This window comes from Rhinoderma darwinii, chromosome 2, assembly GCF_050947455.1.
Source record: "Rhinoderma darwinii isolate aRhiDar2 chromosome 2, aRhiDar2.hap1, whole genome shotgun sequence".
NCBI lineage: Eukaryota > Metazoa > Chordata > Amphibia > Anura > Rhinodermatidae > Rhinoderma > Rhinoderma darwinii.
In genome coordinates this window covers 21,049,143-21,063,943 of record NC_134688.1, presented here as the reverse complement: position 1 = coordinate 21,063,943, position 14,801 = coordinate 21,049,143, and the positions used below count along the sequence as shown (strand labels likewise).

The following is a 14,801-nucleotide window of genomic DNA, read 5'->3' as shown; positions in this document are numbered from 1 at the left end:
CTCCACTATTTCCAAGATTGTCAAGCTTACCTGCGAAGTCATCTGGCAGCAACTTCGAGCAGCAGTTATGCCAAAGCCCAAGCCAGAGGACTGGATTCGGATTGCCGATGGCTTCTTCCAATCAGCACAGTTTCCCAACTGTGTTGGTGCGCTGGATGGTAAGCACATCCGCGTAAAAAAGCCTGCTCACTCAGGGTCTCAATATTTTAATTATAAGCAGTTTTTCTCGGTGGTGCTGTTGGCCTTGGCTGACAGTGACTATCGGTTTATAATTGTCGATATTGGGGCCTATGGAAGCTCTGCGGATGCTGGCATCTTCAGGGCTTCCAGAATGGGTGAACGGCTAGCATCTAACCAGCTCGACCTTCCGGAACCTAGACAGCTTCCAGGATCTACAGGACCACCAGCACCCTTTGTCATTGTGGGTGATGAAGGTTTCGGACTGTCCCCTCACCTGATGCGTCCATTCCCTAGGCGTGGCTTAGATGAACAGAGGCGCATTTTTAACTACCGCCTTACACGTGCAAGACGGTATGTGGAGTGCGCCTTCGGAATTCTAAGCAGCAAGTGGCGTGTGTTCCAGAGCTCCATTCAGATGAATCCTGAAAATGTGACAAAGGTTATCCAAGCCTGTGTTGTCCTCCACAATTTTCTGAGGATTCATGAGTCGGCAGTGGACGCAGAGCTGAACCATTTCTGTACGAATTACATCCCTTTGGACTACACACCACATAGAAGACCTGGAGTGTCTGGACTGGCAGCCCGTAATTTGTATACAGACTATTTTGTATCACCTGAGGGAGCCGTTCCTTGGCAAAGGGATGTGCTTTGTCTGCCAAATTAAAATGTGAGAGGGACTGTTGTATTTCCGGTTTATGTTACAAATGTTAGTAGTTAAAGTTGCAGTAGTAGGTAGAGTAGGGACTCGCAAGAGAATGAGGACCCTTGACGCGGGTTGCAAGCTAATGTTTTTCTGTTTTGTTTTTTTTAATTCTTGATTAAAAAAAAAAAAAACGATTACTTTCATTTGGCAGAAATGCAGACCAATACCTCATTATGTTTTTCAATAATAATAAAGACAAACACATAATTTAACTAGAAACGTATTTTATTTCTTGCATAAAATAGTGTCAACAAACATTACCAAAACTATGTTATATAACTAAATTATAAATTGTAAAATGATTGCGAAGGTGCAGGTTCATGATGTGGTCGTGGAACTGCCTCCCCCTGCTGCATTTGCCCATACTGTTGCTGAGAAGGTCCTGGCATGCCATAAACTGAACGATCGTGACTGAATAGCGGCATTGAGTCTACATATGACGGATGCTGGATGCCTTGCGCGGTTGCTGCAGGTGCTGGAGGGACAGAGTTGTAGGTGCTTGCATCACAACCCCGTCGATGGAACTCGATGGCCTGATGCATTGCACGTGGGTCCGGATGTGTCGCAAATATTTCCACGACTTCCATTAGTGCTGTTTGGCACCTTATCTGTCTGGCAATTGGCACTCTTTTAAGAATATTAGATAGAGCGCGACAGAAGGTGCCCTCTTCCGTTTCTGTAGCTCTTCTCTCCAAGTGCTCTAATACGCGCAAGTCGACTTCCTGCCTTGGCTCTGTACGTGTTGGACCTTTTGCAGAACGTCGACGTTTACCTCGGGGTAGAATTTCTTCGTCCGCGGCACACACTGGATTATCCTCTGTTGTTGGTTCTGCTGTCACAGGAGTGGAAGTGGACCTACCAGCCCCCAAAGCTACGTCAGGCTCTTCAATTTGAGTCACATCAGAGTCTTCTTCTTCCTCCAGATTATCCTTGGTTCTGTTTGAAAATGAAAACATAATGTTAGGGAATTTTTGTAGTAATTTAACGTCATGTCTACAGCTGGGCAAATAAACTATGTATGCATCACTACATGCAGAGCCCTAACTAGGAAAGACAGGGCCGCATAGCAAAGTTTTAACTGGGGCCATCCCTCCACTGGGTGTCACCCCCCCTTGTAGATAGAGCCTTTTTTCCTGCCCCCACCCCTGTAGATAACGCCATACAGCCCCACACTGTACACTGTATGGCATTATCTACCGGGGTACTATATGGCGTTATCTATAGGGGGACTGTACGGCGTTATCTAGTGAGGGGGCTGTATGCCGCTAACGCCATACAGGCCCACCTCCCCGCCCCACGGACAAATGCCACCTATAGTGTGTCCTACAAATACATGCCTTATCGCTGGCAGCGATAGGGTGAAGGGGGGACTGAAAGTTCGCTTAAGTTCTGCCGTCTGCACATCTGCCAAAAATTGAAAGGAGCGCTGGTTATGTATGCGCACAAGCACGACTTTGGCTCCATTCATTTTGACGGAGGTGGCGAAAGTACGAGGTTTGGGATGGAGAAGTTCAGGGTACTTTCTGTCCCCCGTTCTCCCTGTCAATGCCAGCGATCACACATGTATCCCCTATTCAGTGGTTAGGGGATACATGTCTGTTGTTTAATGTCAGAGCGGGGAGATACCTCCCTGCTCAGCCGTAGTGTTCAGTTGCGTCCCGCTGTAGCCGTCATAGCGGCTGCTAGCGGAGCCTCGGGACATGGTGGAGTCCCCTCATGCCGCGGTCCCCGTAGCAGTCGCTACGGCTGCTACAGCGGTACTGACACGACTGGCTACATGGCCAGACTACAATGATCAAAGTATATAAGCAATACTTACGGGCCAACCTGCATTACATCAAGAAGAAACGAAAGCTGTTTGGTGTACATGTACGGCTTTTTTTTCAGACGTCCGTCTCCGCTCTTCCCCTTGTCATTAATCTCACGCTTGAATTGGTCTCGGCACGTGTTCCAGCGTGTTTTGACGTTTTCGACTATGATAAAAAATAAACCAATCACAGATCAACATTTTAGAAGAGTACATTACTAGAGATTATGAAATGTTGTTTATTATCTGAAAATGATGCTGCAAATTTTTGTTGTTTACGCAACAAATCTGCACCTACATTTGCATATTTGACAGGTAATTCCAACGTTGCAGAAACTACAGCAGACTTGCCACGTTTTCCATGTGCACACACGACAGCGTCCGTAACGGCTGAAATGACGTTGCTGGTTTCAGGAGAAAACATCACCCGTAATTTCAGCCGTAAAGGCATTGTCAACGCTATTGCGTATTGTCAACGCTATTGCGGCGTATTTAGCGTGCGTAATAGAGCTCAAACACCACAGAATTACGTACGTAATTAGTGTGTGGGAACATACCCTCATAGTGACATGTCACGTTTTGATCGGTGCTGTTCAGAGCCATGAGACCCCCACAATCTCACGTGCACTTCTGCAGCTTCATTTCAGCGATTGGTGGGTGATCCAACTGCCAACAATCAAAACGTCAGGCATGTCATTATGACATGACAGAAGTACTCAGAAACAGCATCAAGTTGTGAAACTTACCCATGCGCTTCTTTTGCACTTTAGTTGCCTTCTCCCACTCAGGATGCACCTCATTGCAGACCTCCTGCCAGGCAAGATCTTTCATATTCCTGTCTGCATAATCTTCCACCCGCTTATTCCACAGACAGGGCTTGTGCTGGACCAGGATGATTAGTTTCTCTACGTTTATTGAAGCCATGCTGCTCTCTGCTGCTCTCTGCTGCTCTCATGCACTCTCTCCAGACTTCACGACGACAGAAGTCATTCCCGGTCGACGCCTAGCAACACTTCCGGACAATCCGCAAACTGCGGATGACACACGGCGGTGTATCCGCAATTTCCACGGGCCCATTGACTTCTATTGGCATGTCCGCACCGCATTTGCGGCCCATAATAGGACATGTCCGTAGTTTCTGCGGCACGGATGTGCGGACATGCGGAGAGCCGTGAAAACACGGATAGTGTGTATGGGCCCATAGAAATGAATGGGTCCGCAATTTACCCGTGGATTTGCGGTTGAATTGCGGACGCAAAAACACGGTCGTGTGCATGAGGCCTTACTGTCGCAGATATCCCCCATAGTGACTGTCGCAGATATCCCCATAGTAACTGTAGCAGATATTCCCCCATAGTTCCATGTCGCAGATATTCCCCCTTAGTAATTGTCGCAGATATTCCCTCATAGTAACTGTCGCAGATATCCCCCATAGTAACTGTAGCAGATTTTCCCCCATAGTAACTGTCGCAGATATTCCCCCATAGTAATTGTCGCAGATATTCCCCCATAGTAACTGTTGCAGATATTCCCCCGTAGTAACTGTCGCAGATATCCCCCCATAGTAACTGTCACAGATATTCCCCCATAGTAACTGTTGCAGATATTCTCCTATAGTAACTGTCGCAGATATTCCCCCATAGTAACTGTCGCAGATATTCCCCCATAGTAACTGTCGCAGATATTCTTCCATAGTAACTGTCGCAGATATTCCCCCATAGTAACTGTCACAGATATTCCCCCGTACTAACTGTTGCAGATATTCCCCCATAGTAACTGTCGCAGATATCCCCCATAGTAACTGTTGCAGATATCCCCCATAGTAACTGTCGCAGATATCCCCCATAGTAACTGTCGCAGATATTCCCCCATAGTTCCATGTCGCAGATATTCCCCCATAGTAACTGTCGCAGATATTCCCCCATAGTAATCTTCGCAGATATTCCCCCGTAGTAACTGTCGCAGATATTCCCCCATAGTAAATGTCGCAGATATTCCCCCATAGTAACTGTTGCAGATATTCCCGCATTGTTCGATGTCGCAGATATTCCCCGATAGTAACTGTCGCAGATATTCCCCCATAGTAACTGTCGCAGATATTCCCCCATAGTAACTGTTGCAGATATTCCCCCATAGTAACTGTCGCAGATATTCCCCCATAGTAACTGTTGCAGATATTCCCCCGTAGTAACTGTCGCAGATATCCCCCCATAGTAACTGTCACAGATATTCCCCCATAGTAACAGTCGCAGATATTCTTCCATAGTAACTGTCGCAGATATTCCCCCGTAGTAACTGTTGCAGATATTCCCCCATAGTAACTGTTGCAGATATTCCCGCATAGTTCGATGTTGCAGATATTCGGCGATAGTAACTGTAGCAGATATTCCCCCATAGTAACTGTTGCAGATATTCCCCCATAGTAACTGTTGCAGATATTCCCCCATAGTAACTGTTGCAGATATTCCCGCATAGTTCGATGTTGCAGATATTCGCCGATAGTAACTGTAGCAGATTTTCCCCCATAGTAATTGTCGCAGATATTCCCCCGAAGTAACTGTCACAGATATTCCCCCATAGTAATTTTTGCAGATATTCCCCCGTAGTAACTGTCACAGATATTCCCCCATGGTAACTGTAGCAGATATTCCCTCATAGTAACTGTAGCAGATATTCCCCCATAGTAACTGTAGCAGATATTCCCCCATAGTAACTGTCGCAGATATCCCCCATAGTAACTGTAGCAGATATTCCCCCATAGTAACTGTAGCAGATATTCCCCCATAGTAACTGTCGCAGATATCCCCCATAGTAACTGTTGCAGATATCCCCCATAGTAACTGTCGCAGATATCCCCCCATAGTAACTGTCGCAGATATTCCCCCATAGTAATCTTCGCAGATATTCCCCCGTAGAAACTGTCACAGATATTCCCCCATGGTAACTGTAGCAGATATTCCCCCATAGTAACTGTAGCAGATATTCCCCCATAGTAACTGTCGCAGATATTCCCCCGTAGTAACTGTTGCAGATATTCCCCCATAGTAACTGTCGCAGATATTCCCCCATAGTTCCATGTCGCAGATATTCCCCCATAGTAACTGTCGCAGATATTCCCCCATAGTAACTGTTGCAGATATTCCCGCATAGTAACTGTTGCAGATATTCTCGCATAGTTCGATGTCGCAGATATTCGCCGATAGTAATTTTCGCAGATATTCTCCCGTGGTAACTGTAGCAGATATTCACTCATAGTAACTGTAGCAGATATTCCCCCGTGGTAACTGTAGCAGATATTCACTCATAGTAACTGTCGCAGATATTCCCCCGTAGTAACTGTCGCAGATATTCCCTCATAGTAACTGTAGCAGATATTCCCCCATAGTAACTGTAGCAGATATTCCCCCGTAGTAACTGTCGCAGATATTCCCCCGTGGTAACTGTCGCAGATATTCCCCCATAGTTCCATGTCGCAGATATCCCCCCATAGTAACTGTCGCAGATATTCCCCCATAGTTCCATGTCGCAGACATCCCCCATAGTAACTGTTGCAGATATCCCCCATAGTAACTGTCGCAGATATTCCCCCGTGGTAACTGTCGCAGATATTCCCCCATAGTTCCATGTCGCAGATATCCCCCCATAGTAACTGTCGCAGATATTCCCCCATAGTTCCATGTCGCAGATATTCCCCGATAGTAACTGTCGCAGATATTCCCCCGTGGTAACTGTCGCAGATATTCCCCCATAGTAATTGTCGCAGATATTCCCCCGTAGTAACTGTCGCAGATATCCCCCATAGTAACTGTCGCAGATATCCCCCATAGTAACTGTCGCAGATATTCCCCCATAGTTCCATGTCGCAGATATTCCCCCATAGTAACTGTCGCAGATATTCCCCCATAGTAACAGTCGCAGATATTCCCCCATAGTAACTGTCGCAGATATTCCCCCATAGTAACTGTTGCAGATATTCCCGCATAGTTCGATGTCGCAGATATTCCCCGATAGTAACTGTCACAGATATTCCCCCATAGTAACTGTAGCAGATATTCCCCCATAGTAATTGTTGCAGATATTCCCGCATAGTAACTGTAGCAGATATTCCCCGATAGTAACTGTAGCAGATATTCCCCCATAGTTCCATGTCTCAGATATTCCCCCTTAGTAATTGTCACAGATATTCTCTCATAGTAACTGCCACAGATATTCCCCCATAGTAACTGTCGCAGATATCACCCATAGTAACTGTCACAGATATTCCCCCGTAGTAACTGTTGCAGATATTCCCCCTTAGTAACTGTTGCAGATATTCCCGCATAGTTCGATGTTGCAGATATTCCCCCGTAGTAACTGTTGCAGATATTCCCCCTTAGTAACTGTCGCAGATATTCCCCCATAGTAACTGTCACAGATATTCCCCCATGGTAACTGTAGCAGATATTCCCCCATAGTAACTGTAGCAGATATTCCCCCATAGTAACTGTCGCAGATATCCCCCATAGTAACTGTTGCAGATATTCCCCCATAGTTCCATGTCGCAGATATTCCCCCATAGTAACTGTCGCAGATATCCCCCCATAGTAACTGTCGCAGATATTCCCCCATAGTTCTATGTCGCAGATATTCCCCCATAGTAACTGTCGCAGATATTCCCCCATAGTAACTGTTGCAGATATTCCCGCATAGTAACTGTTGCAGATATTCCCGCATAGTTCGATGTCGCAGATATTCGCCGATAGTAATTTTCGCAGATATTCCCCCGTGGTAACTGTAGCAGATATTTACTAATAGTAACTGTCGCAGATATTCCCCCGTGGTAACTGTAGCAGATATTCCCCTGTGGTAACTGTAGCAGATATTCCCCCGTGGTAACTGTAGCAGATATTCCCTCATAGTAACTGTAGCAGATATTCCCCCATAGTAACTGTAGCAGATATTCCCCCATAGTTCCATGTCGCAGATATTCCCCCATAGTAACTGTAGCAGATATTCCCCCATAGTAACTGTAGCAGATATTTCCCCATAGTAACTGTAGCAGATATCCCCCATAGAAATTGTTGCAGATATTCCCCCATAGTAACTGTAGCAGATATTCCCCCGTAGTAACTGTAGCAGATATTCCCCCATAGTAATTGTCGCAGATATTCCCCCATAGTAACTGTAGCAGATATTCCCCCATAGAAATTGTCGCAGATATTCCCCCATAGTAACTGTTGCAGATATTCCCGCATAGTAACTGTTGCAGATATTCCCGCATAGTTCGATGTCGCAGATATTCGCCGATAGTAATTTTCGCAGATATTTCCCCGTGGTAACTGTAGCAGATATTTACTAATAGTAACTGTCGCAGATATTCCCCCGTGGTAACTGTAGCAGATATTCCCCTGTGGTAACTGTAGCAGATATTCCCCCGTGGTAACTGTAGCAGATATTCCCTCATAGTAACTGTAGCAGATATTCCCCCATAGTAACTGTAGCAGATATCCCCCATAGAAATTGTTGCAGATATTCCCCCATAGTAACTGTAGCAGATATTCCCCCGTAGTAACTGTAGCAGATATTCCCCCATAGTAATTGTCGCAGATATTCCCCCATAGTAACTGTAGCAGATATTCCCCCATAGAAATTGTCGCAGATATTCCACTTTAGTAATTGTCGCAAATATTCCCCCGTAGTAACTGTCGCAGATATCCCCCATAGTAACTGTCGCAGATATCCCTCAAAGGAACTGTCGCAGATATCCCCCCATAGTTCCATGTCGCAGATATCCCCCCATAGTAACTGTCGCAGATATTCCCCCATAGTTCAATGTCGCAGATATTCCCCGATAGTAACTGTAGCAGATATTCCCCCATAGTTCAATGTCGCAGATATTCCACTTTAGTAATTGTCGCAAATATTCCCCCGTAGTAACTGTCGCAGATATCCCTCAAAGGAACTGTCGCAGATATCCCCCCATAGTTCCATGTCGCAGATATCCCCCCATAGTAACTGTCGCAGATATTCCCCCATAGTTCAATGTCGCAGATATTCCCCGATAGTAACTGTCACAGATATTCCCCCGTGGTAACTGTCGCAGATATTCCCCCATAGTAATTGTCGCAGATATTCCCCCGTAGTAACTGTCGCAGATATCCCCCATAGTAACTGTCGCAGATGTCCCCCCATAGTAACTGTCGCAGATATTCCCCCATAGTTCCATGTCGCAGATATTCCCCCATAGTAACTGTTGCAGATATCCCCCCATAGTAACTGTTGCAGATATTCCCGCATAGTTCGATGTTGCAGATATTCGCCGATAGTAACTGTAGCAGATTTTCCCCCATAGTAACTGTCACAGATATTCCCCCATAGTAATTTTTGCAGATATTCCCCCGTAGTAACTGTCACAGATATTCCCCCATAGTAACTGTCGCAGATATCCCCCCATAGTAATTGTCGCAGATATTCCCTCATAGTAACTGTAGCAGATATTCCCCGATAGTAACTGTAGCAGATATTCCCCCATAGTAACTGTCGCAGATATCCCCCATAGTAACTGTTGCAGATATCCCCCATAGTAACTGTCGCAGATATCCCCCCATAGTAACTGTCGCAGATATTCCCCCATAGTTCCATGTAGCAGATATTCCCCCATAGTAACTGTCGCAGATATTCCCCCATAGTAACTGTCGCAGATATCCCCCCATAGTAACTGTCGCAGATATTCCCCCATAGTTCCATGTAGCAGATATTCCCCCATAGTAACTGTCGCAGATATTCCCCGATAGTAACTGTAGCAGATATTCCCCCATAGTAACTGTCGCAGATATCCCCCATAGTAACTGTTGCAGATATCCCCCATAGTAACTGTCGCAGATATCCCCCCATAGTAACTGTCGCAGATATTCCCCCATAGTTCCATGTAGCAGATATTCCCCCATAGTAACTGTCGCAGATATTCCCCCATAGTAATCTTCGCAGATATTACCATCAAACGTCATTTTCTCACTTCTGACCAACAACCCACAACTCAAGATATAGTTTCATCATCAAGTCCTACCACAAGAGACTATAGAACATTGTCTGAGAACTCTACCTCTACACCGCATTCCTCTAACGGTGAACAAATCAATCTGGTTGAAGATACCTCAGTGAGCCTAAGTCACAATGTAATGGAAAACATACATTCATCTGATGTACAACAACAAATTATCAATGATCAACCTTTAGCCTTCTCTTCTTTTCAAGAACTTCAAACAATTGCTAGTTTGGACAGTCTTCTCATAAACAATTTCAACCCAGCAACTAACACTGTAAACAAATCAAATAATTTCTCTACAACTAATACAAAATATTATCCTGTCCAATCAAGGACTGACTCAATGAATACCTTTCAGACAGTATTAGAAAAAGAACTCCTAACCTTGTCCAACAAAGTAAACCAGTCCAAATACAAATCTAACCTTCCTCACAGATTACAAAATGCAGTGAAATCCATTCAAAAAAATAAACAAATTATAATCAAAATGGCCGACAAGGGAGGAGGGATAGCTGTCATGGATAAATCCGACTATAAAGCGTCCATATTGGATCTTCTATCAGATGAACTGACATATAGAAAACTAGACAACAACCCCACGGAAAGAATCCAAACCAAATTGAAACATCTTTTGGATGAAGGTCTCAATAATGGACATATCAATCAGAAAGAATTAAACTACATCTATATCGAACAGCCGATTATACCTATAATACATGCCCTCCCTAAAATTCATAAACAAATAAAACCTCCACCTATGCGCCCGATTGTCTCAGGCATTGGTTCCATTTTGGAAAAATTATCTGAATGGCTGGATACACTACTACAGCCACTAGCTCAGCAAACCCCAGCATTTCTGAGAGACACACGAGACGTCTTATGCTCTTTTCAACACAAAACATGGAAAAAAGAATACTCATGGCTTACCTGTGATGTAGTGTCGCTATATACTTCGATTCCCCACCAGACAGCATACATTGCTTTAGAACGCCATCTAGCTACTCACAGTTTATACACCAAAAATTTCCAAAAATATATCCTGGAGGTATTGATGTTTCTCATGACTCATAATTATTTCCAATTTAATAAACAATTCTACCTACAACTCAGTGGGGTCTCTATGGGAGCCAAATTTTCCCCATCTATAGCTAACCTAGTGATGGCGTGGTGGGAGGAACATACCATTTTCTCCAACAACAATCCTTATGGATACCAGATTGAGTGGTATAAAAGATATATCGATGACTTACTGTTTATTTGGAAAGGAGATGTTTCAACCATCCCTAAATTTCTTGAATATATGAATGATAATGCTCATAATCTAAAATTCACCCATGGCTATAACAAAACTGACATTGTGTTTTTAGATCTAGAACTAAAAGGATCAGAAGGCCTAATAATTGAATCCAAATCCCATCGCAAACCGACCTCCGCAAACACCATACTACATGCAAACAGTAACCACTCGAAAAAAACAATCATGAACATCCCCGTAGGAGAAATGCATCGGGCGAGAAGAAATTGTAGCTCTGATAAACAATTCAATATTGAACAAAAACAAATACGTTCTAGACTAAAAAACAGAGGCTACTCAAATTGGTCACTCGATAGGGCTAATACCATCACAGCCAAATTAGAAAGAAATAATCTACTCAGTGAATCCAACAAATTTGAAAACCTGACCATCACGTACCCACTCTGATATTACAACAAAGCAACCAATTTTCCGAAATTAAACATATAATAAACAAATACTTACCTATTCTACTAGATGATGACAGTCTACGCTCCATCCTTCAAGAAGGAGTCAGAATAGTTGCACGAAAGGCTCCATCACTCGGTAGCTCCCTTTCTCCTTCATTTTTCTCATCAGATGAAACAAAAACGACCTGGCTGGAAAGCAAAGGCTTCTATAAATGCGGGCATCACCCATGTAAAACCTGCTCTTATGCTCACCCCAGCAAAACTTTTTCCAATGCAGATAACACAACCACTTTCATAGTGCAAAACTATATAAACTGCAATTCAATCGCGGTTATTTACATTATTGAATGCACAGAATGTAAATTAAAATATGTGGGGTGTACAAGCAGAAAATTTAAAACTAGAATACTAGAGCACTTGAGCTATATCCGTAACCAGAACATCGTCAATATTTCTAATGCAGCCAAGCATTTTATATATCAACACAACAGAGCAATCAAATCTTTTCAATGCCAAGCCATTGAAAAAGTACACCTACCTAAAAGAGGGGGAGACCTACAACACAAAATCCACCAACGTGAAGCATATTGGATTTTCATGCTGAATACCCGTTTCCCCAATGGTCTCAATATAAGAAATGATTTGAGTCTTCATTATTAACATATATAATTAAAGTACTAATACATGATCAATTACTTTTTAGTTTCTTTCAAGTCCAACACCACACTGTTTTCAATTATATATCACTTGATATACAGATTCTACAATCATTTAAAATATTCTACATTACGACGTACTCACCTATCTACTTATAAAATATCAGATACATAATGGTCATCTCACAAATATGTGATCAATCACAATAATTTTCGTTTTTCCATTGTTTATCTCAAACATGTATCCAACATATTCAATAAGTCAAGGTTCTCATTGTTTTAACAATGTATTGTGCATGTTATAGGTTTTTTGCACGTTTACATTTTTTAAAGTCACCACACCAACTATGCACATCACTGTTCATACATAGTCCGTTTTTTCTTTCTTTAAACTTATCAACTTTTACATCTTTTACTTTTCATACGGTAACCAACACTATCTACTGACCTTCTAAACAAAAGATATACATTCTGGTTAAAACTATTACGATTGAGCTAATACCGCTAGCCAAATATTGGTATACAACACGCTCCCTGCCCATCCCCTACAATTGAATGATTATAACAAAACACCTACTTCCCAACAAATAATTTCTAAAATATACAATAATAGCCATACATAATACACATTATAGCTAATCATTATACATACTAAAGCTATGTTCTTCCTTCTTTACATCCACTCATTGAATTCACCTTCCAACTTAGTATCTAGCTTCAGCTGAAGTTACGTCTCCGGAGTGCGTTCCACGGTTACCACATACTGTGGAACGCAAACACAAAAAATCACACTTTGAACCGGAAGTCATGTCAACTGACAGATCAGAGTCAAATATATCTGTATTGTTCTGTTACACTTACGATACAGTACATCTCCAAAATTTGAAATATTAACCAAACCCCAATACTAAGGTTTTTCTCAAACCAACATTTATCATCCATTATTTTATAATAATGTATTTTATTCCACCAAGTTTAGGTTACGAATTAGCGATTCAGGGGAATACAATCAAAGTTACCAGCAACACCTGTAAACGGGGATATATATCCCAGCCACATAAACTAGAAGGTCAGCATCAGCCATGACTAAGGACGCGTGTAGCGTCTGAAACGCGTAGGCTCCATATACTACGGATATTTTTCCTCACACTATCAGGATTGCACACTTCCAAGCATAATCCTGGATTTTTCCTTTTTTAACTAACGAAATTTTTTTTCATTAAACTTGGAACTTCGTTCCATTTTATTTCACAAATCCACGCTGGATCCAAATCTCCTTTTCTCCATTGTTCCCCCGTAGTAACTGTCATAGATATTCCCCCATGGTAACTGTAGCAGATATTCCCTCATAGTAACTGTAGCAGATATTCCCCCATAGTAACTGTAGCAGATATTCCCCCATAGTAACTGTTGCAGATATTCCCCCATAGTAACTGTTGCAGATATTCCCCCATAGTTCCATGTCGCAGATATTCCCCCATAGTAACTGTCGCAGATATTCCCCCATAGTTCTATGTCGCAGATATTCCCCCATAGTAACTGTCGCAGATATTCCCCCATAGTAACTGTTGCAGATATTCCCCCATAGTAACTGTCGCAGATATTCCCCCATAGTAACTGTTGCAGATATTCCCGCATAGTTCGATGTCGCAGATATTCGGCGATAGTAATTTTCGCAGATATTCCCCCGTGGTAACTGTAGCAGATATTTACTAATAGTAACTGTCGCAGATATTCCCCCATAGTAACTGTAGCAGATATTCCCCCATAGTTCCATGTCTCAGATATTCCCCCTTAGTAATTGTCACAGATATTCTCTCATAGTAATTGTCGCAGATATTCCCCCATAGTAACAGTCGCAGATATTCCCCCATAGTAACTGTCACAGATATTCCCCCGTAGTAACTGTTGCAGATATTCCCCCTTAGTAACTGTTGCAGATATTCCCGCATAGTTCGATGTTGCAAATATACGCCGATAGTAACTGTAGCAGATTTTCCCCCATAGTAACTGTCGCAGATATTCCCCCATAGTAACTGTCGCAGATATTCCCTCATAGTAACTGTAGCAGATATTCCCCGATAGTAACTGTAGCAGATATTCCCCCATAGTAACTGTCGCAGATACCTCTCATAGTAACTGTCACAGATATCCCCCCATAGTAACTGTCGCAGATATTCCCCCATAGTAACTGTCGCAGATATTCCCCCATAGTAATCTTCGCAGATATTCCCCCGTAGTAACTGTCATAGATATTCCCCCATGGTAACTGTAGCAGATATTCCCCCATAGTAACTGTAGCAGATATTCCCCCATAGTAACTGTCGCAGATATCCCCCATAGTAACTGTTGCAGATATTCCCCCATAGTAACTGTCGCAGATATTCCCCCATAGTTCTATGTCGCAGATATTCCCCCATAGTAACTGTAGCAGATATTCCCCCATAGTAACTGTAGCAGATATTCCCCCATAGTAACTGTTGCAGATATTCCCCCATAGTTCCATGTCGCAGATATTCCCCCATAGTAACTGTCGCAGATATTCCCCCATAGTTCTATGTCGCAGATATTCCCCCATAGTAACTGTCGCAGATATTCCCCCATAGTAACTGTCGCAGATATTCCCCCATAGTAACTGTCGCAGATATTCCCCCATAGTAACTGTAGGAGATATTCCCCCATAGTAACTGTCGCAGATATTCCCCCATAGTAACTGTCGCAGATATT

The 14,801-nt window shown here is 43.1% G+C and overlaps 1 protein-coding gene across 1 annotated transcript in view; it reads right to left on the bottom strand.

The window, feature by feature from the left end:
• Nucleotides 1-11,581, bottom strand: part of LOC142742050 (glutamate carboxypeptidase 2-like) — a 136,345-nt gene extending 124,764 nt beyond the window's left edge. The window contains exon 1 of the mRNA XM_075851452.1: nt 11,474-11,581. Within this exon, the coding sequence (XP_075707567.1) occupies nt 11,474-11,507 (34 nt within the window). The 5' untranslated portion in view covers nt 11,508-11,581. The remainder of the gene's footprint in view (nt 1-11,473) is intronic.
• Nucleotides 11,582-14,801: the final 3,220 nt, after the last annotated feature.